We start from the raw sequence: 13,736 nt of genomic DNA on the forward strand, positions 1-13,736 counted from the left end.
ACTTTGATACTGTCAGATGCAAAGGACAGCTTCTGAGCGCAGCATCAGTCACATCCTCCCTCATCAGCAAACAGCTGGAGCAGGCTGAAAAGGGCACACAAATCACTCACACTCTCGGCTGATGTCAAAGGAAACGGCAGTGCTGTTTTAAGCAACAGTATGTTAAGAGAGATACACATAAAGGGGTTTAAAGGCTCCTTTGAATGAGCTGGGAGAACAATAGGCAACTCCCATCAAAGGGCAGAGGAATTTATCACAGAGCTTTTCCTCATACTGCATCACAGGAATGGACGACAGAGAAATAAACCATTTCCAAACCTCTTATGGAAACAGGAGATGATCAATGTGTTAACTTTTTGACTCAAAGCTTATTTGAATAACACTACAGCTCCCCACTTTACAGTCTGTAAAGATGGACAGTACCTAAGCATCGTGGATGTCCTGCATTACATCTGCAGGGAGTGATAGTCAGGCCAAATTTGAAAATCTTTAGTCATCATGGTATATACTGTAAACAAGTGCTGGAAGAAGCCCACTAACAGTCCTGACAGACTATATTTCCAGAGTAGTACGTACAAAAATCATAAGCCATAAACAAGTCCACAAAACACATGGAGCCTGCCGGGGTAATTTTGCATGACTCGTCTAGTGTCCTGAAAGAACAAAGTGCTTGTCCACACCTAAAATCTGGAGTGAGTGATGGGGCCATGCGGTCATATTTTAATGCTATTTCTCTAACTTTTATTTTATTCTCTCAGTCATGTTTTTATCCGAAGAAAGAGGCACTTTGACATTTTAGCCAGAAAGTCGGCTTCAAACATGTAAACAAAATATGATAACAACAGAGTCATCAGAAGATCTGAAAGTAATGAGGAATGATGTTGCATCTTTTTTTTTAACCAATGATAAAACACTAATTGGGACTTAAACTTTGTAAATTATTAATAAAGCCTTGTTTTTTAGCTAAAATGGAACACGGAAATGAAGTGGAAGCTTTTCGCAGTTTGACTGTAGCTCAAATTTTCAGTATACAGTAAAGCCAAGTGACACTCATTGCCTTACTTACCATGCAGCATGCGGCAGTAACATGAGCTGTAACATACTCTGGCTGCAAGATTTTGACATTTATTAAATTCCTTTTCTTGTGAGCAAAAGCCAGATATTCATTTAAGTAGGAGTCAAAGTTCTTCTTACAGCATCTGCTTAACTTACTGCAAACCAAGTATGATGAACCAACAATCAGGTTCTGTGTGTAAGCGGAGGCCGTCAGTGCCCTTGGCCTCACACAGGTAAATACTAACTGCCTGTTATCATATATCCTATAGGTACATACACTATTAATAACTTTATGTAACCTACAGTACAGTTGCTATAACGACTGGATCATCATTTGTTAACATTTAGAAAGGTGGTGATGTGGAGGACAGGTGTAGATTTGCACTCATTTTTGAAGGTGGAGCATACTGTATTGTGTATGGGCGTTGCAGGTTCACTAGAGCAGTGTCAGTCAGTCACACTATTCAACAGTTTTCCAGGTCTGTCTGAATTAACGGTTTAAACTGGACAGTGTTGTGTAACGTTGAGCTGTGAATGGCTAGTTGCATCACCATAATATGTAGAAAAAAACACACAAAAGTTTACTACAAAGAAGTTGAGCTTTGCGTGCTCAGCTGCATGCCAAGATATTATTTCTAAAATCAAAATGATGGCTGAGGCTTGAAATTGTGGTTTTGTAATGTGATTTCAGACACAAAGGCCTGCACATACAGTTTAGAGGAGCATGTTTAGAAGTGAGATGTACTTTGATTCAGCTAAGTTACCACATTGCAAATTATTTATAATAACATTTTTCCATTCTGGGCAAAAAGCTTTTTATATGGCATTCAATCACTGTGAGAAAGAATGTGCATACAAGATTTGGGCAGAATTAAAGGGGAAGTGTGTGTGCGTGTCGGTCTGTGTGCGTGGCTCTGCTTTACATTTGTACTTTTTTTCTTCAAGTTAAGTTTTATTTCCCACTAAAGACTGTATTTTCTCTCCTTCTATTTTTTTGATGAAGGATGGTCTCCTCGTTAAGACCAACTGCTCCATGTGTTGGCTGAAATCTGAAACCTTTATGAGAACAGATAAGTGGGGGATATGTGTGTGACCCCATGTATAATTCATGACTGACCTCCACCAGCTTGTTGGCATGTTCACGGAACACCTGGGCGTACTCCTTGACCTCCTTCTCGTTTCCGCTCTTTGCCGCCTCGATGAGCACCAACAGAGGGACGTTGGTCTCCAGGAAAGAGTCTGAGATGTGGTCCATCACTGCCTTTCTCAGCTAGAATACAGAAAGAGAGAGAGGAGAAAGAGGTTATATTGTAAAATTGAAGACGACTTGACTGCATTGCATTTGACAATGATTACACATAACTTTGAATTGTAATGAATCTTGTTTTATTATTGTAATGGAGTGAAAAGACAGAGAGAGAGAGAGAGTGAGAGAGAGAGAGAGAGAGAGAGAGAGAGAGAGAGAGAGAGAGAGAGAGAGAGAGGGGACAAAGCGAGAGGGGGAATGAAGTAGTGGGGGGGAACTCTCAATGGGCAGAGGTGCAAATTGCTTGTAAGGTGCTATTTTTCCCATAAGGCCTTTTAACTGGGGCAGACTTTGCGACTTGTATCTTTGTTTATGGAATCGTTTTGGAGCAAACTGGCAGGGGATTGGTTGTTTTATAAGACAGTAAATGGACCCTGACCCATGCTACTCACTGGGATATCTGATGAGATGCCAGAGGGAACAGTATAGAAAGCACAGCCGACAGGATCTTTATCTTACACAAAGAGGGAATTATTCACATGAGACCACTACTGAGAGAGACAGGAACACACTCTATGGGGGAAAAAAGGTGGATTCCAACACAGGTACTGTAGCATCACCATTTAGTTGTTGTGGGGCATCTCTCAGTCTTGAAACTTCCCTCAGTAATTTCTAATAATATGATTCTCTGCATCACAAGTCTATACATATTTATTTTTATTTTCATTAAGTCAATTAATCCACCTTTAAAACAACGTTGTTGTGTTGTGCTACAACATGACAGTCACTGCAGAGTTGATGACAGAATGTCTTAATGTGACTTTATCAAAATGTGTTTAACATGTCCACAGCATGAGCAGAGCAAGACAGTGTCAAACACAATTAAGGTCTATACAAACTGAAACTGTATGCATACCCCCTGATGGGTATATTAACATGGAGAGAAAAGTCTCCTCTCTCTAATTTAGTCATCATTTCTCCACACACACAAATGATGGCATTAAACTGCAAACTGTTTAATTAACAACATGGATGACAGAGATTTGTTAAAGTTTTCCCTTTTAATTAGATGTAAAGTAAACATTGTGACCATATCCCTGAATTAAAAAATGTTGAACCAGCAAGAAAGAGGGTAAAGAAGATTAATAGTTGTGAATGACAAGGGAAAATTCATTTAACCACCAAGAAAAAAAGTGTAAGTCTGTCAGTCACACTTAAATAACCTGCAGCAATTACAAACTTAATTGCCAGTCCACAGAGTGAAGGAGAACAATGGTGAATTATGGCTTCCTGAGGGCAGATAATTCATCACTATCGCCCCTGGAAAGAGACTACATTTGGGCAGTCTAGTGGACATGACCAGTCTGCAAATCGTGTAAACAATGTGAAGCTGACACTCTCTGCAAGCACTCCTCTATCCACAATGCTATAATCCTGGATCACTGATTTAAAGAGATTTGCACTGCGTGAATTGTGAGTATTGCATCTTTTCCGCTCTGCGGAGAACAGACGTGTTTCGGTACAATTGTGTAACATTGCTTTTCTGTCACCTGGTGGGAAAGGTGGGAAATCAGGGCATGACGAAATCTTGCCTTTGCCAGAACCATCGTCAGACTATATAAGTGCTGTTATAGCACAGGAGATAGGCGTGGCAGAACCCATTGTGGTTCTGGGACGGGTCATGCAGTAAAATAATGGGTTACAATGGTGAGATATTATTGTGCTTGTATATATATGGTAAAGGCACAGCCCATCACTGTGACATATCTATTAATCATAACCAAGGAGGAACTGTGGCAGCAAATTAAAGTTTCCAGTCAAATTTGGGATTAGGAACAAAATATACAAAGTAATAACACTGATGTCCATCACATCTTGTAGTATTATCATATTGCTGATTAAAATCCCACTAGTTATACTGTGACTATACACTATAATACTGCAGTTTAAATACAGTATAAAATTAGTATGTAGGGTCCAACTGGGACACATATTTTTGTCATGTGTTTCTCCAACATTCGCTTTCAGCCCATGGTGATGCAGACTTGCATACAATTATGAAAGACGGGACCAGAAATATGAGAGCATATAGCAAAATGAAGTGGTTGGTCAATAGAAGGGTTGACTTTCAGTGATTTGTCTGAAGGAATTTTCTTTTGTTAAACAGCTTTTGACTTGTGTATTGTATTCTTGTTACATGGATTTGTTTAAATTCAATATTAAATAGCCTGCAGTGAACAAGATCGTTCTTTGGTTGGTTGTGATGTTTGAGGAGATTAACTGAGGGGAGTGATCTTAGTGGATGTCAATATTAGAAATCAACTGGGCAGAAAGATTCCTATTGTTATTGCTGTTATTGAGGGGAAATCACTAGTTGATGTTCCATACAGGCGCATATGTATGCAGGATATGTGTAACACGTCTGGGTTTCTGGATCCTCACGAATGCCCAGGAGTGAAAGTGATCCTGACGGTGAGTTTGAGTGGAGAAATGATACAGACGAGTGATTTCTCAAGTCGCAGTCTCTCCTGCACCATCAGCATTCTAATGCCCACACACCACTCCCACAGAAATCCATCTTCAATCTTTTAGATCTCACCTCCCTCCATGCTCCACCCCCACCGTCTCTCCTCTAACACTCCCTCTGTATTTCACTAACACTTATAGGAAATAGACCTGGAATTCCAATAGATAGCAAAGGCTCTGCTCATTATAAGTCAGTGGGGCGGCTATTTGTCTCCCCAATCGTGCAGTGCCACAGAGGTTTGAGCTCTGAATGCAATGGCTTTTTGTTTTACATATTAATACGTGAGACTTCTGAAAGGAACATTAACGGGTGTTGTTATTGTTTCCAGACTTTCACTCGTGCCATACCTTTCATTTTCCCAGAATGCCATTAGCATACCGGCTGGTAGCGTTGGCAGGGGAGATGTGTTAAAAATGAAGCACAGCGGTGAAGCAAGACTGCTGTCATGATAGATACACAGACATACAGATAAAAAAACAAACAAAAAGAAAAAGAAGTCTGTAGCAAAACATATATAGACATATTCTGAGTAATTTTATTGGCTGACATATTTGGAAATAATTAAGAATAAATAAGGAAAAGAAAAAGAAAAGAAAACGGTACAAGATTTGGGAAATTTATAGCTCTGTGTGATTGGTGTGATTTGGCCATTTCGTATGTCTCCATTCACATAAAGAAATCTGTGAGATGTGGTTGAAAGCTCTGGAAAAAGCTACAAAAAGGACTTTGGTGAGACGAGTCTTAGTGCTCATCATCACTAATGTTCCTGTGGCTGAATGGGAGGAACAAATTACTGCTGTCAAAATTGTGTAGAAATTATGCACTAAAGGCGTCAGAGCATTTTAAAACATTATAGTGTTGTCAGCATGTTCCCTGAATGTCCACACACATGTGACAGTTTGAAGATGATTAGACACATAACAATGTTACACTTAACCAAGTGTTAAGCAGTATTGATGAGACATATGTTTCATCTATAAACATTCCTGTAATGATCATTTGCCAGCTGGAGGTGGGCTACAACTGAGTGCATGAATAAATGAAAACAAAACAAAACATGGATGTTATTAAGTATACTAACTTATATTAAGTATGTTTGATTTAAAATACACTTTCCCACCATGTCAAAACCATGGGACACTTAAATCTTGGTCCTGCTATTGTTGTGGTTACAATTTTCACACAGCCTCGACAACGACAAGTGATACATTATTTGAAAATTCTACTGATGCCTGCAAATAACTCTTATTATTTAAGCCATTGTGACATTTTAGTAAAATCTGAAGGGTCTTCTTGCAAACGAGAGCAGGGTTATGCCAAAAGAGTTGAAGAATGCTAACCTTTTTCTTTCAGGTATATCATTTTCAGGTTTTGCACAAAAATGCGGGGTGCAACAGGTTAAGAAAAAAAATCAGAGTGAAATTGGGAATTATGTTGCAGAAATGGCTGCAAGCTTTTGTAGAGCTTTGTAATTTGACACATACACTAGGTATACCTCCTCCTTACATCCCCCTACCATGCCTCTTGCCCCATACAACTCCTTACTCCTGCCTTCCAAAGAGGAAAAATAGCTCAAATTAAAAGAAAGTAAATCCCACCTGATAACTGAAGTGGCCAACAAGAAGCTCTTTGAAATAATTAAGATGATGCATATGCTTAACAAAACTTGACAGATGAATATCTACGTTGCTTACTGATAAGTGGGAGGGCTGTGTGATCTTCAAAGATGAGATTCACATTAATTTGGCGCATTTGCTTTTTAATGTGGGGGAAATGTTTGCATTTTGCGGGCTTACGCACCTGCTCTGTCACCGAAACAGATGCAAGGGGACAGCCTTGCAAACATCCACTATGATCAGCGTATGACTCAAAAACAAAGAAATGGATTCATGTTCAAAGGATTGCAAAAATATAGACAGAATTATAATGTGTGTACACACATGCATTCAGTCAAACTCTGCCGACTTGACTTGTTTACAATTCAGCTGAGTCTTTGCAAAGAGTGGAAAACATGAATCTGAATTTGAAAGGGAAGACTGCGGTGGATTTCTGAATGTTTACAGTTGCACTTCGGCTTCTGTTATGTTTCATTTGTGATTCAGAACACATAGTGGTGGGTACCTTGGGGTCAGCATAGGAAAGTTTCTTATTAAAATGTCAAGAGCAATCACAGCATAAACGGCTAGAGTCACGGCTGAGGGGAAACAGCCTGAGCAAATCAAAAATTAAGTAACAGCTCTCATATATGATATCTAACAGGGAGCATTGGTAGATGATTAGTGAGAGGAGAGCGGAGAAATGAAAGGGGGAAAGAGGGACTGAGTGATCATAAACAGTCTGAGGACAAACACATTAGATACCTCGTCCCAGAGCCTTTGTTTTATGTCCGCTGTGAAATCAAACACTGGCCACAGGAATCCAGTTTTAGAAACAAAGAAAAGGTGCATTAATGGCGCTTTGACATCAAAGTGTTGATGTCCCCAAAGGAAAGGTAGCGCAGGCTGATACTGCTCATGACATATTTACTGCTGATCACCTGCATCTGCAGTTTTTTTTTTTTTTTTTTTAATAATGAGTTTCTGGTTATCTGATGAAAAAATGTAATTGAGCGCACCCTTTTAAGTAGAATTCAATTGGAAGCAACCAAATGTTTTGGCCAGGTCCACTGACTCCAACAGATTCCACTATGACATATACCTGTTGTTCATTATCCTGTAGTGCGTAAAAGAGATGTGTGCCTCATGTAAGGCTTAGAAAAAAAGAGTGAAGTCTGCACACTGTATAAAGCTCCTCAAGTGTTTATTGTAGATCAACGTTTCGGTCACAGTGGATCTTCATCCGGATATCTCATGTAAGGCGACATATAAGAAAATGAACAAACCAATTCTGTGTTTGTGTTGGTGGCAGACAGAGCCCTGGCAGCCAGGCTTACTCCAGGACAAAAGCCAGGGATTATTAAAACGCTTTAACAACATTAGCAGTAGCAGTGGGACAAACTCACACTCTTCTCAACTACTGGGTAATTGTTTCTTTAACATGGCACACACCAAACTGAAAGCCCATGGCCCCCCCCAACTGCTGACAACCAAATGGTTACAAAGTATTATAGCCATGGGATTTTATTGAATTGACTAAAATTGTGTAGTTTACGAACACATACTGCATATTGTCACTGAATAACATAAGGTTTTGGCAGAATAATCCTGCATCAACAATGCAGGTTGGGTTTAACAAGCTGGACCTGTTACAGTACTATACTAAATTATTTCGTAGTATAATGTGATTAGTGTGTCTGGCTGCATTTGCAATTAAATGCAGTCATGCCATTTTGGCTGCAGAAGTAAGCCACACTACTAAAACACTAACATCTGATAAAATGGATATGGTGAACCTGTTAGCAAACAGTTGCCTAGTTACATAAAAAGTACATACACAGCAACATTAGCATTCTTTTGGATTCACATTTCTGGGTGACTGGTGAGTGTATGCTGCAATATTCCCTCCTCGCTCCTTCTGGCCTTTAATGGTCTTATGCCTAACAAGACCTTATAGAAATATCAGGCTCTTAAGCTGCTAAATGCTCAACCATGTTCACCAGCTAGTTGCTAACTTAGTCTCTCTGCTGTTTGGTGATGAGCAGTTAACATGCTTTGTTTTTGCCAGAGAATTTGTCACTGAAAAACAGCTGGCTAACAGGTGAAATACACGTCGAATGCACTTAAACAGCTGCCTGCTGCATCTGGAACTGATGCTGATTGAACCATAACAGCAAAGTCATGGGTTGTAAAACCAATACTCAATGGGCTGAAGAGCCAAGGGGACACTACAAATTTTCTGTTGGTTTACGTTTACGAGCGGCTTTTTCATATACAAAAAGAAATGTGACCAGTTCTTGACATAAAAGTGCCTTTAAATCGAACTGGTTTTTTGTTGTTCTGTGAATTCCACCTGCAATTGAACATATGTTTATATCTAAAAACATAACTTCAGTTTACAGTATATGCAAATGTGTTAGTTTAGCTATCAAGATGTGATGCCTCCAACAATGGCTGTGTATTTTCCAATGTCAGATAACAGGGAATTAGTAATAATTTAGCTAATGAAACTTTAATGCATAACCTCAAAACATTTTTGCATAAAAAGATCGAAAGGATTTGCAGATAATCTTGAATTGTTAGTCTAAACAAAGAGATGCAGCTGACAGGATTTGTGGCAGCTGTTCCTTCTTAACATGATAACTCTCAACTATTAAAAACAGCTGTACCAATCAACAAACTAATGGCAGGAATGGAAATGATTTCAACAACCCAAAGTGGAGAAAGAAAAGCAGATGATAAAATATGCGATTGAGTTGTGCTATAGGGAATCTTGGAATTAGCCATCAGTCAAAATACGGCCCAAAGAGATGACTTGACAGATGCATTCATTACAGACAGGATGACAGGAGGAACACATGTCTCATTTCCAACCACTCTGTCGGCTTGGTTACTGAGTGAATACTAATCAAAGGTAGAAAAGTCATTTAAATCCTCTGATTTTGTTTAAAGATATAAGCAAGTGATTTATTTTTATATTCATGCCCTCCTCTCAGTCTACAAGGCCAAAAAGTCCACTTCAAACTTATTTTTTTCTCCATTAAAAATGTCTTTTTTTCTGTTGCACTTGACCTGTTGATTACAGTCATGGTTTCAAAGTAAAAATGATTGTTCAAGCTCACAAAAATAAATGATAAGAAGAAATATATAAATATATACTGGAGGCAACAGTGAGAGATAAAGTGGTTGTAGTGCTTCATCAGCTCTTCTTCTGTGCAAAACTCTCAAAAAGGGCAAGAGGCTAGAACATATTCGCCTGACGGTAAACATGGACGTGCTGTAACTTTTTTTTTTTTTTCAGTGAGCCTAAGTTACCACATAATATTAAATCTGTTGGGTAAGTGCACATACTGTATTGCACTTCTTTGTTATCATGAAATTAGCCAAATGAGCCTACTCCAGGGGTCCTTGTCTAAAGAAACTGCTGCTTTGTACAATTCAAAGACCCTATACTTTATTTGTACAAAAAGAAAGTTTACAGTCTTAGTCTCATGGCAGCAGATCATCTTGATAAGACACATGGTTACTGGGACACTGAAATGTACAACTTCTTTAAGGTGAAAAAAAGGCACCATTTATTTTGCATTACGCGCACGCCATAATTCAATTTACCTGTTAATACCTGCTAATGCAAACTTGATGACCAGCCTGACTGGCCAAGCCAGCTGATGACAGATTAAATTACAGTGAGCAAAATCTGGTTTGATAGCAGGGATTTGGGTGTGTTATAAGAGAACTATTTTCAATATAAGTTAGTTTCTTATAGAAATTACATAGAAATAATGTTGCTTTTTTAACAATTAAATGTGACCAAAGGCAATCACTCTACGACGGGGAAGCTCTGATTCCTTTTTTTTCACTGCAGCAAAACTAGACGGTCATTGGACAAATGCTGTGATTTTGTCCCTTCCACTCACTGTCTCTGGGAGTGAATGGAGCAGTGGGCGGGCCTGGATGCTTGGCTTCTGCATGATGATTGGAGGATCTGTCTAAAGTCCGAATCCCTTTTTGATTGACAGCCGGTCACCGGAGGATTGTCGAGTTCAGTCCCCTTCAGGATTTTGCAAGTGAGGTCAAAAGACAAATTGCAGCTCATGTCTTGATATTTGTTTTGCGATATAACCATTCTCCATTGAACATATCATAAACTTTAAATAAAACACAAGATAGCATTTATTTCTTTCAGTTTAACATAATTCTCACATTTCCTTGTTCGAGTTTAAAATAGTTTTGTTAGTTTGTTCATTCATTCATACTGTAGGCTAGGTCAGTGGGGGGAGGGCGGGTATGAATGAATGGACAAATTTTTTGACGTAGGCCAAAAATGACCTTCCCCTCTCTGAAAGACAAGCAGCCCCCACTGGTTGTGACGGAGTGTTGTTGGTGGCTTTGTGATGAAAGAGTGAAGAAAAGGCATGCACAATCCTACAGAGGATTTCAGAAAACATGTCTGACTTGTTATGTCCATGAAGAAGCTGAATTTTGAAAATGGACACTGTGCTAAATAATTTCCAGTCTGGATATCTAATTTTCAAGCTTGAATTAATGGGCTAATTGCTGTGCTACAGAAAGCTAGAGATTGCTCATTAGCTTTGCTTGACATTTTATTCAACTAATCTGTTAAGACACCTCATTTGGCATCAAGTTTCTCATCACAAAACAAGGTCAAAGCTCAGTTGATTTCATGTTGAATTGTAATTAAAGTCGTAATTGCTGATGTTATTGCCATTTCTTTAAACAAAATGGATTTTGTGAAAGGAAACAATGACTAAGCATTATAACCTGAGTTTTATGATCACATGTGCTTCTCTATTCACTGACTGGCGGTTTTGAAATATAGTTTGTTAACAAATGAGAGTATGGCTACTCTGTACAATACTGGGTTTAGAGGCTGAGCAGTTCAGGACATCTGGCATTTTGTCAGGAGTAATAGTGTGTGGAGCTTTATGCGCCAGTTTGAGACTTTGAAAGTCCAAACGTTGACCTTTAGTGCCTGTACCAGTCACCAGAACACCACATCAACATCAGGGCTCTGCAGGGCAAGCATTTCATTCACATATGCAAGTGGAAATCAGAGTGTGCAGATATGAAAAATTATTTGGGTGCACTGGTGCGAGTGACTCCAATTTCCCTGGCATGCTGGTTTTAAACCAGTCCTACATTTTATTGGTAGTTGAAGAGGTCGGTGAGTGAGATAAGCGGATTGGAAAATATGGTTTATGGTGCACCGACTCATCAGTCTTTCTGTAGGGCTGAGCTCCACCACTCCCAGAGAGAGGAGAGGAGACAGACCGGGACGGAGAACATACATGACCTCAGGTGAAGGAAAGCATATTAGCGTGACAAGAACTCTGCTTATACTGTAAGTGACTCACAATAAAACCTGTCTTGAGGTAAAAGCTGAAAAGAACAATTTCTCAAAACGTAACTCCCAAAAAAAGCAATAAATGACTATCACCTTGAGTTTGTTAATCTAAGAGAAAACTGTTATGGAACGGGTTAAAATGAAAAACGTACGCACATAGCTTAATTGAGTATCCTCAGCCCCTTGCTCTCAAACCTGCCCCTCCTCCCTCTGTGAGACACACCTGCCCAGCAGTTAATCCACATCAGTAGTAAGGGGGAGGTGAGTGAAAGTGAGTGATTTATATTTGGTTCACTCTTCACCCGCTCCTTCATGTCAGGAATATTATTCATTTTATGAAGACTTTAAATTTGTTTCCAGTTAGATCTTATTGAGTTGACACATACACTGCTGTTGCATAAGTTGTTGATGCTGCTCTACAATTAATTTTGGGATGTGTTAAGATACAAGTGATTTCTAAGGCTGTCAATTTTTTTTCTAAATAGTTAAATAATAGTATTATAAACAAAATGAAAATAACTGATTAGAATATCAGATAAGTACAGGGCAAATAAAGAGTATTGAAAAGAGTTGACATTTTTAGAAATGAAACTCATAAAATCCAAATGGCCCACCCATATCCACTTATGGCGCTATTATTAGCAAAAACTGATCCTTGGGTACAAAACAACACAATTCAATCATAAGAAAATAAAGTTAGTTCTGCTGTTTTGTTTTTGGTTTGGGATCTATTGAACTGATTAATCTATTTATATACTGTACTTATTCTAGCTTTTTACAATGTCCGTATGGATAACCATTGCACGATTAAGGCCATTTGTGTGTTAAGCTTGATGTTGGCCAATAACACGACAATCCAACAACAACAATACAAGGTTAAAGCTCAGGAAAATCTGTACAGTTAAGATTAGGGAAGTTCAGGAAAACAGGAACATTCTTCTGCACTTCACTTCTGAAAAGGTGCTGGATGTGAATGTTGGACGCAAACTGTGACTGCACATGATTCCTCAGGATACCGTCTAGTAATAGCAGTCCATATCCCTTCTAGTACACATTGCTATCGCTGTTTTAATTGGATCAATAACAGTATAACTGGCTGGTCATTGTAAATTAGAATTATTAAACATTTCTATTTCATTTAAACCCCTTTAATCTACAATAACATTCATGAAGCCATATGAATAACTTCAGCAGAACGAGAAGATGATGAAATCAATTCCTTTAGAAGATAAAAAAAGCTCTCTTGCTTTAAAAGCCAACATGAGGAAGCTTACATTCTTCAGTAGTAGCCATATAGAATTGAAGTGCTCGGTTCTGATACTACAGTAATGGATCTGAGTGTGACACTTAACACAGTCCATGACAAACTTCTCAATCTGGAGAAGTGGGTTTCAGTTCCTGACACAAGTCTTACACTGGTTTAATTCTCACCTTGCTGATGAATTTTCAAATACTCTTTTGCCTGCCACTGCCATTTGGTTAAGATTTTTAATGCTACACAACAATCTTTTTTTTTTGGGTCAGGAACAAAATGTTCAGCTGTATGCTAACATAGCACTGACTTGACACTGAAGCAAAAACTCTCTGGACAACATTAAAAGTCACTTCAGCTCCACAACAATAATTCTATTGATTGCATTATTTCATTTTGGATTATGTACAAGGCCTGTAGCTGCAAAGCTGGGGAGTGCTAATTGTTTGGCCTTCTGTTTTGATGCTAAGCTTAAAATGGCTGCGCAGTTTGGCTTTCTTCATTAAACAATTCCAAAATTATATATTTTAAATCCTCTATCCCTGTGGTGGATAACTTTATCTGTGCTTTTACTTCCTCCTGTTTGTTTAACTGTAATTATATTTCTTCATTCTTGAGCCAGAAACACCTATTTTGGAGCTCTTGCAGATTGAAGCAAGACTTACTTATCATATTGTGTCTATTGCAGTCTGCCT

The 13,736-nt window shown here is 38.7% G+C and overlaps 1 protein-coding gene across 1 annotated transcript in view; it reads right to left on the bottom strand.

The window, feature by feature from the left end:
• ctnna2 (catenin (cadherin-associated protein), alpha 2) overlaps positions 1–13,736 on the bottom strand; it is a 312,279-nt gene that overhangs the window by 70,002 nt on the left and 228,541 nt on the right. The window contains exon 9 of the mRNA XM_085778569.1: positions 2,174–2,326. Within this exon, the coding sequence (XP_085634695.1) occupies positions 2,174–2,326 (153 nt within the window). The remainder of the gene's footprint in view (positions 1–2,173; positions 2,327–13,736) is intronic.

Source organism: Trachurus japonicus, chromosome 1, assembly GCF_045865225.1.
Source record: "Trachurus japonicus isolate A0001 chromosome 1, Traja_1.0".
NCBI classification, from domain to species: Eukaryota; Metazoa; Chordata; class Actinopteri; order Carangiformes; family Carangidae; genus Trachurus; species Trachurus japonicus.